At 43.5% G+C, this 14,539-nt stretch overlaps 1 protein-coding gene across 1 annotated transcript in view; it reads left to right on the top strand.

Annotated features, from left to right (window-relative positions):
* Positions 1 to 14,539, top strand: part of LOC122540595 (transmembrane protease serine 2-like) — a 53,622-nt gene that overhangs the window by 24,019 nt on the left and 15,064 nt on the right. The window contains exons 4-9 of the mRNA XM_043676509.2: positions 64 to 177; positions 310 to 439; positions 3,915 to 4,013; positions 5,322 to 5,365; positions 9,634 to 9,799; positions 13,863 to 14,041. Coding sequence (XP_043532444.2) covers positions 64 to 177; positions 310 to 439; positions 3,915 to 4,013; positions 5,322 to 5,365; positions 9,634 to 9,799; positions 13,863 to 14,041 — 732 coding nt within the window. The remainder of the gene's footprint in view (positions 1 to 63; positions 178 to 309; positions 440 to 3,914; positions 4,014 to 5,321; positions 5,366 to 9,633; positions 9,800 to 13,862; positions 14,042 to 14,539) is intronic.

Raw genomic sequence — 14,539 nt, 5'->3', positions numbered from 1 at the left:
TACAGTCTCCAACTTGGTTATTGATGCCACTTGATGCCAATTGACGTTGTTTCCTTCCACCAGTTAAATTTGTGAAGGACATTCCGACTACCAACATTAGCCATTCGTGTTCATCCAGAGTGACCAGGTGTGATGGAGTCCGTGAGTGTACAGACAACAGCGATGAAGTGGGCTGTGGTAATGTTTCTCAATCATTAATAAAAATCTCCCACTTTAATGAAATTAAATGAATGTATTAATTTCCACCTGATTTTCTCTCCCTCACCCCCACCACCCTCCCCTCCACCTCCTGCAAACTCCACTATGCAGTGAGATTCCAAGGGTCCAGCTCACAACTCGAGGTCTATGGGTGGAAATCCCAGCAATGGTTACCCGTTTGTTACACAGCCTGGAACACATCTTTGGCAGACAAGACGTGTCGACAACTGGGGTTCAGGAGGTATGGGCATTCAGGGATTAAAGATGAGGTTTGGGATGTTACTGGCTTGAAAATTGGTGTGGGTGGTATGTACATTAAGAATCTGTAAGTGGTAGATGGTAAAGGAAGAAGTTCTTTTGATCAGATTGGAGTACAGAAGTGGATCGATTGTTCAGTCTTCATCTCTGCCCATTGGCCAATCATCGCTGCCGTGAAGAGATAACAAGATGGTCACTGTGCAGTGCCTCCTGCTGGAGAGTGTGTTTGCACACAGCCAATTAAGCCCTCCCAATTCTACCACTCTAACAATATAGACTGTGTCAGTTTACACGTGAAAATTATGTGTGTGGTAGACACCATGTGGTCTGAACCCAGCAAGGGTCTGTATATGTTCTAATGACCCAGATTTCCTTAAAGAATTGATTTTGTTACCAAATAAACACAGAAAACGTTGAAATGCAGCAGGTCTGGCAGGATCGGTGGACAGAAGTAGCATTAATGGTTCAAGTGGTTAAGACACCCTTAATCAGCAAAATATTAACTCAGTTTCTCTCCACACACACCACCCTCTGCATGAAGAAGCTACTCCTTGGGTCCCTTTTATATCTTTCCCCTCTCACCCTCAACCTATACCCTCTAGCTTTGGACTCTCTAACCCCAGGATGAAAACCTTGGCTATTCATCCTATCCATGTTCATTATTTTGTAAACCTCTATAAGGTCACCCCTCAGCCTTCAATGCTCCAAGGAGAAAAGCCTCAGCCTATCCAGCCTATCTCTCAAACCATCCAGTCCTGGCAACATCCTTTTAAATCTTTTCTGTACTTTTTCATTTTTAACAATATTCTTCCTATAGCAGGATGACCAGAATTGCACGCAGTATTCCAAAAGTGGTCTCACCAATGCCCTGTACAGTCACAACATGACATCCCAACTCCTATAACTCAATGTTCTGACCAATGACCACATTCCTGATGAAGGGCTTATGCCTGAAACGTCGACTCTCCTGCTCCTCGGATGCTGCCTGACTGCTGTGCCTTTTCTGGCTCCACCCTTTTTGACTCTGATCTCCAGCATCTACAGCCCTCACTTTCTCCCTCTGACCAATGAAGACAAGCATTCCAAATGCCTTCTTCACCACCCTGTCTACCTGCAATTCCACTTTCAAGGAACTATACACCTGCACTCATGGATCTCTTTGATCAATAACACTCTGCAGGATTCTACTATTAACTGTATATTCTCTGCCCTGGTTTGCCTTACCAAAATGCAGCACCTCACAATTATCTAAATTAAACTCTATCTGCCACTCTTTGACCCATTAGGGCATCTGATCAAGGTCCCATTTTACTCTGAGATAATCTTCACTGTCTACTAAATGACGTACTTTGGTGTCATCTGCAAACTTATTAAACATGCCTCCCATATTCAAATCCAAATCATTTATGTAAATGACAAAAAGCAGTGGACCCAGCACCGATCCTTGTCTGACACTGCTGGTCACAGGCCTCCAGTCTGAAAAGCAACCCTCTACCACCATCCTCTGTCTCCCTCCTTTAAGCCAATTTTGTATCCAATCTGCTAGCTCCTTCTGGAACCCATGTGAACTACCTTACTAACCAATCTACCACGCAGAATCTTGTCAAGCGCTTTGCTGAAGTCCATACAGGCAACGTCCAAGGCTCTGCCTACATCAATCTTCTTTGTCATCTCTTCAAAAAATTCAATCAAGTTAGTGAGCGATTTCCTATGCACAAAGCCATGCTGACTATTCCTAATCAGTCCCTGCCTTTCCAAACGCATGTCCCTCAGAATTTCTTCCAGCAACTTATCCACCACTGACATAAGGCTCACTGGTCTATAGTTCTCTGCTTTTCTCTTACCCCCTTTCTTAAATGATGGCACCACATCAGCCACCCTCCAGTCCTCTGGCATCTCACTTGTGGCTGTCAGTGATACAAATATCTTAGTAAGGGGCCAACAATCTTTTCCCTAGCTACCCACAAATTGGGTCCCAGGAATTTATCTACCATTATGTGTTTTAAGACCTCCAGTAGCTCCTCATCTGTAAATGAACTCCTTTCAAGACATCACTATTTATTTCCCCAAGTTCCTTAGCTTCCATGTCCTTCTCCATAATAAATATTGATGCGAAATATCTATTTGGTATCTCACTCATCTCCTGTGGTTCCCCACATAGATGGCCACACTGATCTTCAAGAGTGTTTATTCTCTCCCTAGTTACTGTATTGCCATTAAAGTGCATGTAGAACCTCTTTAGATTCTCCTTAACTTTATTTGCAAACATCTCTCCTGAGTAGCCCTTAATCTGGTTTCATGGTCAAAAAATGTGGTGCTGGATCTGGCAGCATCCGAGGATCAGGATGAAGGGCTTATGCTCGAAACGTCAACTCTCTTGCTCCTCGGATGCTACCTGACCCGCCATGCTTTTCCAACACCACACCTTTTGACTCTGATCTCCAGTATCTGCAGTCCTCACTTTCTCCTGACTCTGGTTTAATGTTGACTTGACCAAGATGCTGTCATCGGTAATAATAGTTCCTCTCTATCTACACTATCAATTCCTTTCTAAGCTCTAAAAACCTCAGTCAAATCCACTTCTCACCCTTCTGTACTCCATTGAAAACAAATCTAACATATAATCTCTCTTCATAACCTAGCCTATGGACCATGAATGATTTTCTGGTGAATTAGTGCTGGAATCCATTCAATGCTAATACATCCTTCGTAATGTGCGGTGCCCAGAACTGTACAAAACACTTCAGTTGTGGTCTGATAAGAGATTTATATCATAGCAAAGTTTCCTTCTTTATATCCAAGCCCTTGAGATGTAAATGTTAATGCTTTATTAACCAAAAATGTTTCCCCTCCTGTGATGGGTACTAAGCAGTAGGTTAAATTTAGGAAAACTGGATTATGTGAGAACTTTCTCACCCAAAAGAGACAGAGTTATGGAAAGAACTTTGAACTCACTGCATTAAAATGCAGCCTAGAGGAAAGTGGAAAGATAAAGAATTAAGTGTTGATTGATTGAAATTGAAAGTGGGATTTACGTTCATCCAGCTCTCTCTCAGTCATTTCTGAATCACTTGGTGTAGAACAGCAAGTGGTGCTAGAAACAATTCTGCATTTCACATATTGGGTGGCATGGTGGCTCACCGGTTAGCACCGCTGCCTCACAGTGCTAAGGACCTGGGTTTGATTCCTGCCTTGGGCAGCTGACTGTGTAGAGTTTGCACATTCTCCGTGTCTGCATAATGACTAGCAAGACTGATTGAACAAAGTGGCCAGTTTCTGTCTTCAATGTTATATGTGATTGCACTATTTGCTATGTTAAACACATTACATAGCTGATTTTATAAGCAGCTAATGTTTTTGTTGTAAATGAGAGGGACAGCAGTATTTTTGAGAAGCGAACATACTGATGTTTTGCCTCTTGAACTAGCCTTTGTTCATCTTGTGTAACTATTTGGCAGTTCTTTCCAGTCTGGGAAAACAATCAATGATCAGTCTTCAAGCCTTGTGGTCAACTCAACAAAATCAGGAACAAAAATACAAAGCCTCTTGAGCAGCAGGTATGTGATTGGATGTTAATGAGGTGGAGAAGCTGGTGTTGGACTGGGGTGGATAAAGTTAAAAATCACACAACACCAGGTTATCGTCCAACAGGTATATTTGGAAGCACTAGCTTTCGGAGCACTGATCCTTCATCAGGTAACTGTGGAGCAGGATCCTAAAACTCAGAATTTGCTATAATTTTTTCTTATGATCCTGCTCCACAGCTATCTGATAAACAAGCGGCGCTCCAAAAGCTAGTGCTTCAAATAAATCTGCTGGACTAGAACCTGATGTGGTGTGATGTTAACATTGGGTGTGAAATAAGACAAAAATTGGGGGTCTGGTCATGGAATAAGTTTCTACATCAAGGATGGAATTATAATAATAAATTAGATCAATAATTGCAAGATTAAATTATCTCTGTAAGAATCCCAGCACATGAGGGGTGTGGGACTGAGACACACATACCATGAAGCAAGCACTGTCTGATGCTTGACAGAGCTTTACAGCAAACAGCCAGGTTTAGATCCATTTGGGCTCCGTGCGGTACAAAGTGAGCATCTCCCAGACAGTACTCCTCCTCCAGGTTCAGAGGAATCTGATTCCATTTACTGCATGAGTGAAGACAACAGACAGGGGTTGCACCATGATCTGTGGCCCTTCTCCGCACTGGCTACATGTATGTATTAAATTTGAACTCAAAGAGTGAGGCAGATAACTGCAGCCCGTAGAGCTGAACTCCAGCACAATCAGGAGAGGAAGCAGGGTGGCAGGGTGGAATGGTGGCTCAGTGGTTAGCACTGCTGCCTCACAGCAGCAGGGTCCCAGATTCAGTTCCAGCCTTGGGTGACTGACTGTGTGGAGTTTACACATTCTCCCTGTGTCTGTGTGGGTTTCCTCTCACAATCCAAAGATGTGCAGGTCAGGTGAATTGGCCATGCTAAATTGCCCACTGGTGTTAGGAGGGAAATGGTTCTGGGTGGGTTACTCTTTGGAGGGTCGGTGTGGACTGGTTGAGCCGAAGGGCCTGTTTCCATGCTGTAAGTAATCCAATCTCATTGCTTTAGGGAAGCAATCAGATTTTTTTCCTAAGGGTAGATAATTTGGCAGAGTTTGAATGTAACATTTATCACTTATAAAAATACAGTCAGGTTTTCTCACTTGATTTAAATTTTTTATTAAAAGAACCCAAGGCTACAGCTCAATTATTTACAATGACCTATCTTTGTCAAACTGATTTGTAATGACTTAACTCTGTTACATTGATTTGAATGGACCTGTTTGTGTTTTGTGCTGATGTCATGTGAATTACCTTTGTGTTTCAGTGCGCAATGTTCTACCAGAGATACTGTTTCTCTCAAATGCATTGGTAAGATTTCCTCCTTCCAGCCAAACAACTGATCCTGCACTTGTGTTCATTTAGATTATTGGTGTTAGACAATTAGATCCTTTCAAGTCAGGAAATGCAGTTCCATCTAATAAACCCAGAACCCGTACAGCCTAGGATTATGTACGGAATAAAGTTCCCTCTGTACTGTCCCCATCAAACACTCCCACGACAGAGACAGCACAGGGTAGATACAGTATAAAGTTCCTTCTGCACTGTCCCCAACAAACGTTCCCAGGACAAGGACAGCATTGAGGTTAGATAGGGAAAAAAGTTCTCTCTGTACTGTCCCCAACAAACGTTCCCAGGACAGGGACAGCATTGAGGTTAGATACGGAATAAAGCTCCCTCTGCACTGTCCCCATCAAACACTCCCAGGACTGGAAACCACTCAGAATTAGACACAGAGTAAAAGGTCTTCTACAGTGTCCCTATCAGACACTTGCAGGACAAGGTCAGCACAGGGATAGATAAAGGGTAAAGTCCCCCTATACTGTCCTTTAGAAATACTACAAGGCCAATAATGTTCATAATATTATTTAGCAAGATATACAAAGCTATGGGTCAAATGCTGGAGAACTGTGGAAAGTTGTACTCGAGTAGAAAGATAGTTGATTTCACTGGCACGGACTTGATGGGGCAAACGGCCTTTGCCTCTGCTGCAGACGTTGAGGATTATAATATTGCCAGACCAATAGTTTTAATGATATGACAGAGCCAATCACCTTAGTACAATGGAAGCAATTGTACAGGTAATGCTATAGATTTGATAGTATAGATAAACTTTTCAATAATTTTGCACAGACAGTATTATTAATACTAGCAAGGTTTATTATGATTACCGAGCAATAACCGCAGTGGCAACATCCCAAACCCTGATTGATATTAACCTTCTAGACCTGGGTGTGCAAAGCACAATTTCAAAATATGCTGATGACATAAAATGTTGTGAGACTGATGGAAAGATGGCATAGCCAGGCTAGTGAAGTGGACAGACACGTGGCAGATAAAATATAAATCAGAAAAGAATGGCAGGGAAGCAGGCAGGAGGAATTAGTAGATGCTTTATACAGAGCTCCCTTCAAAAAAAGCCACCTGTGGGTTTACCTACACCAAACGGGTTCAAAAAGACAGCTCCCCACCGTTTTCTCAAGGGCAATCAGGGAAGAACAATAAACACAGGTCCAGTTTGTGATGCTCAGATCTCCTGAATTCATAATAAAAAAGGAGAGGGGTGCAGGAGCAGGGGTGTTTGCAGATATATGCGTTGAAATTATTGAGAGTGGGCAGGGAATTTTGAGAAATGCCCAATGAGGTTTGGTGGTGCAGGGTTTGGGGTGGGGGAACTGGGGATGTGTTGCCTGCTCTCAGAAAGCAGCATGCTCCTCACCTCCACGTTCCCAATGCTGATTCTCGATTTTCGGGATTCATGATCATAGTTACTTACTATAAGCAGTCGACAATTTGTAATAACTTTCTGACACTTTATTGAGTTTGTTAAGAAGCAGCAGTTCAGACATGATACATTAATTAATTAGATAAAGCAACTTTACAATCATGGCTTTACAATCATACAGATGGCTGACTGATACAGAGAACAAACAGAATGTGTTGGTCTCATTAAAGTTACAAAGGTAGCATCCTGCTCCCTCCCAGAAGTATTAGGGAACTCTTCCCTGGTTCTTTCACCTTTTCATCCAGTCCACGTTCCATCTGGAGAAGACCTGAGGACCTTTTGATGAAGATCATCCCCTGAGTAACATTACCTACAAGATGCTGATAAGTACTGCCCTCTGCCTGCGAGCACTTATTGTTCTAATTATCTTAAAGAGCAGGCCATCTCCTCTGTGTCAATTAATTGTCTGAACCATTTTGGCCAATAGACATGGGCAGCCAATTATGATGTTGATTGACTATGTCCTCTTGCCCATTTGCATGTGAGGGTTACTTTTCATTCTTTCTAAAAGTAAAACCTTCTCATTTATCTAAAACAACTCAGCAATAAGAAGGTTCATTTGATGCCTGATAAGCAGCTGACATTAGGTAATTGTGCATTTTGCTCTTTGTGTTTCTTCTGATTCTTCCCTTGCATTTTCCCGTGAGAGGATTTTGGAAGGTCACTTACTGCTGTAATAGCTATTAAATGAAATCTCATGATGCATAGTAAATACAAGGAAACTTCAGGTTTTAGGGGGACCCAATTTCCAACATGGGTCCCTTGATCAAACACTGCGGGTCAGTGTAACAGCCCCATCTGCTGGTCAGTCACTACCAATAACAGCAGGACAAGGCCCTTAATTGACCCATTGATTGGCAGCAGGAAGATTGTCCTATGGTCTTATGCTTCAGAAACAAATGAGCAGAATTAAACCATCAGGCCCATCGATTCTGCTCTGCCATTCAATCATGGCCAATATGTTTCTCAACCCATTCTTCTGCCTTCTCCCTATAACTCTTGACCCTCCAACCAATCAAGAACCTATCTATCTCTGTCTTAAAAACACTCAATGATTTGGCCTTCACAGACTTCTATGGCAAAACGTTCCACAGACTAATTACCCTCTAGCTGAAGAAATTCCTCCTCATTTCATTTCTCAAGGGTCATCTCTTCACTCTGAGGCTATGCCCATGGGTCCTAGTCTCTCCTCCTAGTGGAAACATCTTCTCCATAGCCTCTCAATATTCTGTAAGTTTCAATTAGATCATCCCCTCATTCTCCTAGGCTCCATAGAGTACAGACCCAGTGTCCTCAACTGCTCCTCATATGATGGGACTTCATCCCCAGGATCATTCTTTAAAATCTTCTCCAAGGCCAACATGCATCCTAATTGAGAAACAAGTAGGAAGGCAAAGCAAACCTCACCCATGACCCTCCCCTCTAACAAACTCACCATCAGAGAGGGCATTATATTCTGCCCTCTGATTCTAAGCTGGATGATTAGTGCATAAACCTTGAACAGAAACTGTATGGAGGTCATGGTGAAGGAACACATGGCCTTGGTTATTTTATACACAATGTCATGGAAAGGTCAATGGAACATAGGAACATGGGACAGGTCTGGCAGCATCCATGGAAAGAAAGCTGAGTTAACGTTTTAAGTCCAGAGACTCTTTATCAGAACTGGACTTGAAACAGTACGTCTGCTTTCTTCCCGCAGATGGTGCCGGACCTGCTGAGTTTCTCTAGTACTCTTTTTATTTGTCAGATCTCCAGCATTTGTGGTTCTTTATTTTATTAGTAAAAAAAAAATCACATAACACCAGGTTATAGTCCAACAGGTTTATTTGGAGTTCTTCCAAATAAGAATAGTGTTGGACTATAACTTAGCATTGTGTGATTTTTTAACTTTGTCCACCACAGTCCAACACTGGCACCTCCACATTATTTTATCAATGTAGGAGCAGGAGTAGGCATTTCAGTCCCTCAAGCCTATTCCACCATTCAACGAGATTGAAGCTAATCTCTAGCCGAACTCCATATACTTGCCCTTGGCCAATATCTCTTATTATCTCTAATTAACAAAAACATTATCTATCTCAGTCCTTTAATTTGGAAAGATAATTTGTGAAATCCTTGGCTGCCTCCAATCCTGTTGATGTAATAGGAATCTCCAGCAACAACAAACATAAACAACCTTTTATTTTTATTAAAACCAAAAGAACTGCAAATGCTGTAGACCAGAAACAAAAGCAGAAATTGCTGGAAAAGCGTAGCAGGTCTGGCAGCATCCGTGAAGAGAAATCTGAGGTAACATTTCGGGTCCGATGACCCTTCCTCAGAACTGATGATGGCTAGGAAAATGGAGGTTTGCATGCAGAAGATAGGGTGGGGAGTGGGGATAAGGAATAAGTGATAGACAGGGACAGAGCCCATAGTGGGAGAAGAACAGTTGGACAGACAAAGGAGTGGATAACGATTTGCTTGGGAGGGTGAATAGCTGTTAATGGACAGTGTTAATGGCTAACAATAGGTAGTGTTTAATGGCAGACTGTGTGATAACAAGGCCTGGTGTGCGGAGTAGGATGGCTAGGACATGGGAGAGTTCAGGCCCCAAAATTAGTGAACTCAATATTGAGTCCAGAGGGGCTGCAGGGTTCCCAATCAGATGATGAGGTGTTGTTCTTCCAGCTTGCGCTGAGATTCGTTGGAACTCTGCAGCAAGCCTGAGACAGAGGTGTTGGTCAGGGAACAGGGCGGTGCATTAAAGTTGGATGTCGCGTTCACTTCCAAACAACCTGTTTGTTTGCAGACTGTGGCAAGAAGATCAAAACCTCCACAAGAATTGTGGGTGGAGTCCCAGCTCAGTTGGGGGAGTGGCCTTGGCAAGTTAGTCTCCATTACAAGTCAAGACACGTCTGTGGTGCAACGATCATCTCACAGGACTGGATCATCACCGCAACCCATTGCTTCTTCGAGTGAGTAAGAACCTGGGCTCTTTTTGAGGAGACAGTGATTATGTTACTCTTCAGCCATCATACAAATGAACAATATTGTCCAAAGGGGATTGTGAGGGGTTGAGAAGGTGTGGGGAGGGGTTGGGGATGGAGGAAGCCCTAAGTTAAGTGAAAGGTCAACGGTGGGTTCTTAAAAAAAAATCATTCACAGAATGCGGGCATCATTGGCTCGGCCAGAGTTTAATACCCAGCTCTAATTACTCAGAGGGCAGTTGAGTGTCAACCAGTTGTTGTGGGTCTCGTGTCATGTGTAGGCCAGATCAGGTAAGGATGGCAGTTTCCTTTCCTCAAGGGCATTAGTGAACCAGATGGTTTTTCCAACAATCCACAATGGTTATGTGGTCATCATTAGACTCTTAATTCCAGATATTTATTGAATTTAAATTCCACCAAATGCCATGGTAGGATTCAAACTTGGGTCCCCAGGATAGTACCAGGGTCTCTAGATTAATAGTCAAGAGTGTGGTGCTGGAAAAGTACAGCAGGTCAGGCAGCATCTGAGGTGCAGGAGAATCGACATTTCCAGCATAAGCCCTTCATCAGGATTCCTGCCCTGCTGTGCTTTTTCAGCACCATACTCTCAACTCTGATCTCTAGCATCTGCAGTCCTCACTTTCTCTCTGGAATAATAGTCTAGTGATAATACCACCAGACCATCACATTCCCTCAGGTTGTGGGCCTGGATGAGTGTTAAAGGGAAACCCTAAAGAAAATTTCAAAACTGAATCTTTCTGAGTTATTTCTGGCCTTCAATCCAGACTGCAGGAAGTCTAGACTGGTGGGGATCATGCCAGTGATACCAAACATCATTCAAACCTTGGGTTGAAGTAGCAAATGAAGCTCGGGTGTGATTGGGTATGAGGGGAGCTCACAGCTGAGGAATGGGCATTTTTGTCAATGAGCAACATTGAGAGAGGGAGGGAGTAGGAAAAACAGGAGAGAGTCAGAGAAAAGAGGCAGCAAGCTGAGGAGAGGGAGTGAAGATCCTTGCCCTTTGTAAAACCAAAAGAACTGTGGATTTTAGCGAATTTTGATAAGAATTGTAGCTCAGGTTGAGGTTTTGGATGTAGGTTTGCTCGTTGAGCAGCAAGGTTCATTTCCAGACATTTCGTTACCCTACTAGGTAACATCTTCAGTGGGCCTCAGGCGAAGCAATGCTGAAAATTCCTGCTTTCTATTTATATGTTTGGGTCTCTTTGGGTTGGTGAAGTCATTTCCTGTGGTGAAGTCACTTCTTGTTCCTTTTCTCAGGGGGTGGTAGATGGGGTCTAACTCGATGTGTTTGTTGATAGAGTTCCGGTTGGAATGCCATGCTTCTAGGAAGCTGCATCAGAACATTATTTCATTGAGCCAGCACACACTGCAGCACAGAGGAACTACGCAGAGCAGAGAAAAATCACCTACACCATGTCTTCAAAAAGAATGGGTACCCAATGAACACAGTCCATCGATTTCTCAGCAACAAACCCAAACAAGCAGACAAAACACATCCAGAAACCCTAGCCACTCTCCCCTACATCAAAGACATCTCGGAAATGACTGCCAGTCTACTCAGACCCCTTGGCATCATGGTAGCCCACAAACCCACCAACACACTAAAACAGCAGCTAATGAACTTGAAAGACCCTGCACAGACAATGAGCAAAACTAATGTCATTTACAAAATACCCCGTGCAAGAACTGTAACAAATACCACATTGGACAAACAGGGAGAAAACTAGTCACCAGGATACATGAACACTAACTGGCCACGAAAAGACATGACCCTCTCTCACTAGTATCCTCACATACAGATAAGGAAGGACACCGCTTCGACTAAGATTGATGAGGGCAGAGCAGTAGATGTGATCCATATGGACTTCAGTAAGGCATTCGACAAGGTTCCCCATGGGAGACTGATTAGCAAGGTTAGATCTCACGGAATACAGGGAAAACTAGCCGTTTGGATACAGAACTGGCTCAAAGGTAGAAGACAGAGGGTGGTGGAGGGTTATTTTTCAGGCTGGAGGCCTGTGACCAGTGGAGTGCCACAAGGATTGGTGCTGTGCCCTCTACTTTTCGTCATTTAAATAAATGATTTGGATGCGAGCATAGGAGGTACAGTTAGTAAGTTTGCAGATGACACCAAAATTGGAGGTGTAGTAGACAGCGAAGAGAGTTATCTCAGATTACAACAGGATCTGGACCAGATGGGCCACTGAGAAGTGACAGATGGAGTTTAATTCAGATAAATGCGAGGTGCTGCATTTTGGGAAAGCAAATCTTAACAGGACTTATACACTTAGTGGAAAGGTCCTAGAAAGTGTTGCTGAACAAAGAGACCTTGGAGTGCAGGTTCATAGCTCCTTGAAAGTGGAGTCGCAGGTAGATAGGATAGTGAAGAAGGCATTTGGTATGCTTTCCTTTATTGGTCAGAGTATTGAGTACAGGAGTTGGGAGGTCATGTTGCAGCTGTACAGGACATTGGTTAGGCCACTGTTGGAATATTGTGTGCAATTCTGGTCTCCTTCCTATCGGAAAGATGTTGTGAAACTTGAAAGGGTTCAGAAAAGATTTACAAGGATGTTGCCAGGGTTGGAAGATCTGAGCTACAAGGAGAGGCTGAACAGGCTGGGGCTGTTTTCCTTGGAGCGTCGGAGGCTGAGGGGTGACCTTATAGAGGTTTACAAAATTATGAGGGGCATGGATAGGATAAATAGACAAAGTCTTTTCCCTAGGGTCGTGGAGTCCAGAACTAGAGGGTATAGGTTTAGGGTGAGAGGGGAAAGATATAAAAGAGACCTAACTTTTTCATGCAGAGGGTGGTACGTGTATGGAATGAGCTGCCAGAGGATGTGGTGGAGGCTGGTACAATTGCAACATTGAAGAGGCATTTGGATGGGTATATGAATAGGAAGGGTTTGGAGGGATATGAGCTGGGTGCTGGCAGGTGCGAATAGATTGAGTTGGGATATCTGGTCAGCATGGACGGGTTGGACCAAAGAGTCTGTTTCCATGCTGTACATCTCTATGACTCTATCTATGACTCTATGACTGGGACAACACACCCATCCTAGGACAAGCCAAACAAAGACACGCACGAGAATTCCTCATGGCATTCCAACCGGAACTCTATCAACTAACACATCAAGTTAGACTCCATCTACCACTCCTGAGAAAAGGAAAAGGTAGTGACTTCATCACAGGAAATAACATCACTACAGGAAATGACATCACGAACCCAAAGAAACCCAAACATATAAATAGAAAGCAGGAATTTTCAGCAATGCTTTGCCTGAGGCCCACAGAAGATGTTACCTAGTAGGGTAACGAAACGTCTGGAAATGAACCTTTCAGCTCAGCGAGCAAACCTACACCCAGAACTGTGGATGCTGTAAATCAGAAATAAAAACAGAAATTCCTGGGAAGGCTCAGCAAGTCTGGCAGCATCTATGGAGAGAAATCAAAGTTAAAGTTTCAGGTCCAGTGACCCTTCCTCAGAACTGATGGTAGCTAGTAAAATGTTGTTTTTTTTTACAGATAAGAGGGTGGGGGAAAGGCCATAAGGAGTAAATGACTGGATAGAGCCCAAAGAGAGAGAAGAATAGTTGGACAGACAAAGAAATGGATTACGGTCAGTCTGGGAGAATGAATATCCATAGTGAACGAATAATGGTTAACGAAGACTGATGTGTAATAGCAGATCACGTGATATCAAAGTCTGGTGTGTGTGTGGGGTGGGATAAGGACATTGGAGAAGGTGCCTCAAACCCTAACATTCTTGAACTCGCTGTTGAGTCCAGAAGGCTGCAGGGTCCCCGAGTGGAAAATGGTATGTTGTTCTTCCAGCTTGCTCTGAGATTTGCTAGAGCACTGCAGTAAGCCTGAGACAGAGATGTTGGCCAGGGAACAGGGTGGGGTGTTGAAGTGGCAGGCAACGGGAAGCTCAGGGTCTTCCTTGCGGGCAGATCTGTGAAGCGGTCACACAGTCTATGCTTTGTTTCCTTGCGATTTGTTCCTGAAACCGATGTTGCTTTGATTCCAGAGATGATAGCTATCAGCCGATTTATTGGAGAGTATACAGTGGTTTCATTTCCCAACGGGAACTATACAGAGCCACTCTCCGTTCTGTGTCGAGGATTGTTGTTCACAGCAGATACAGCTCAGACACCAATGACAATGACGTTGCTTTGATGAAGCTCTCAAATCCTCTGCAGTTTACAGGTACTGTTCATGGTAATGATCATTAGCCCTAACCAATGTCCAATCTATTACCATTCATGTGTCAGTGTGGTCTTGGTGGAGCAAAGGGCCAGTTCCTGTGCTAGACTATTCTTTGTTATTTGTTCTGTTATTACCAAGCCTCAGGACTAAGAAAACTCTGCAATGTGACACATTCACTGCACCTCCACACAAACCATTAGGTCTCACTTACAGAGGCTACCATCAATGATTCAAATTAGACTCATAGAGTCATTGAGAAGTACAGCACAGAAACAGACCCTTTGGTCCAACCCGTCCATGCCGACCAGATATCCCAGCCTAATCTAGTCCCACCTGCCAGCACCCGGCCCATATCCCTCCAAACCCTTCCTATTCATATACCCATCCAAATGCCTCTTAAATGTTGCAATTGTACTAGCCTCCACCACTTCCTCTGTCAGCTCATTCCATGCACATACCACCCTCTGCGTGAAAAAGTTCCCCCTTACGTCCCTTTTA

This window comes from Chiloscyllium plagiosum, unplaced genomic scaffold (assembly GCF_037043375.1).
Source record: "Chiloscyllium plagiosum isolate Xiang-an unplaced genomic scaffold, Cpla_swu_hap1 HiC_scaffold_29, whole genome shotgun sequence".
Classification (NCBI taxonomy): Eukaryota; Metazoa; Chordata; class Chondrichthyes; order Orectolobiformes; family Hemiscylliidae; genus Chiloscyllium; species Chiloscyllium plagiosum.
The sequence above is the reverse complement of the archived record's forward strand: the minus strand, read 5'-3'. Positions and strand labels throughout refer to the sequence as shown.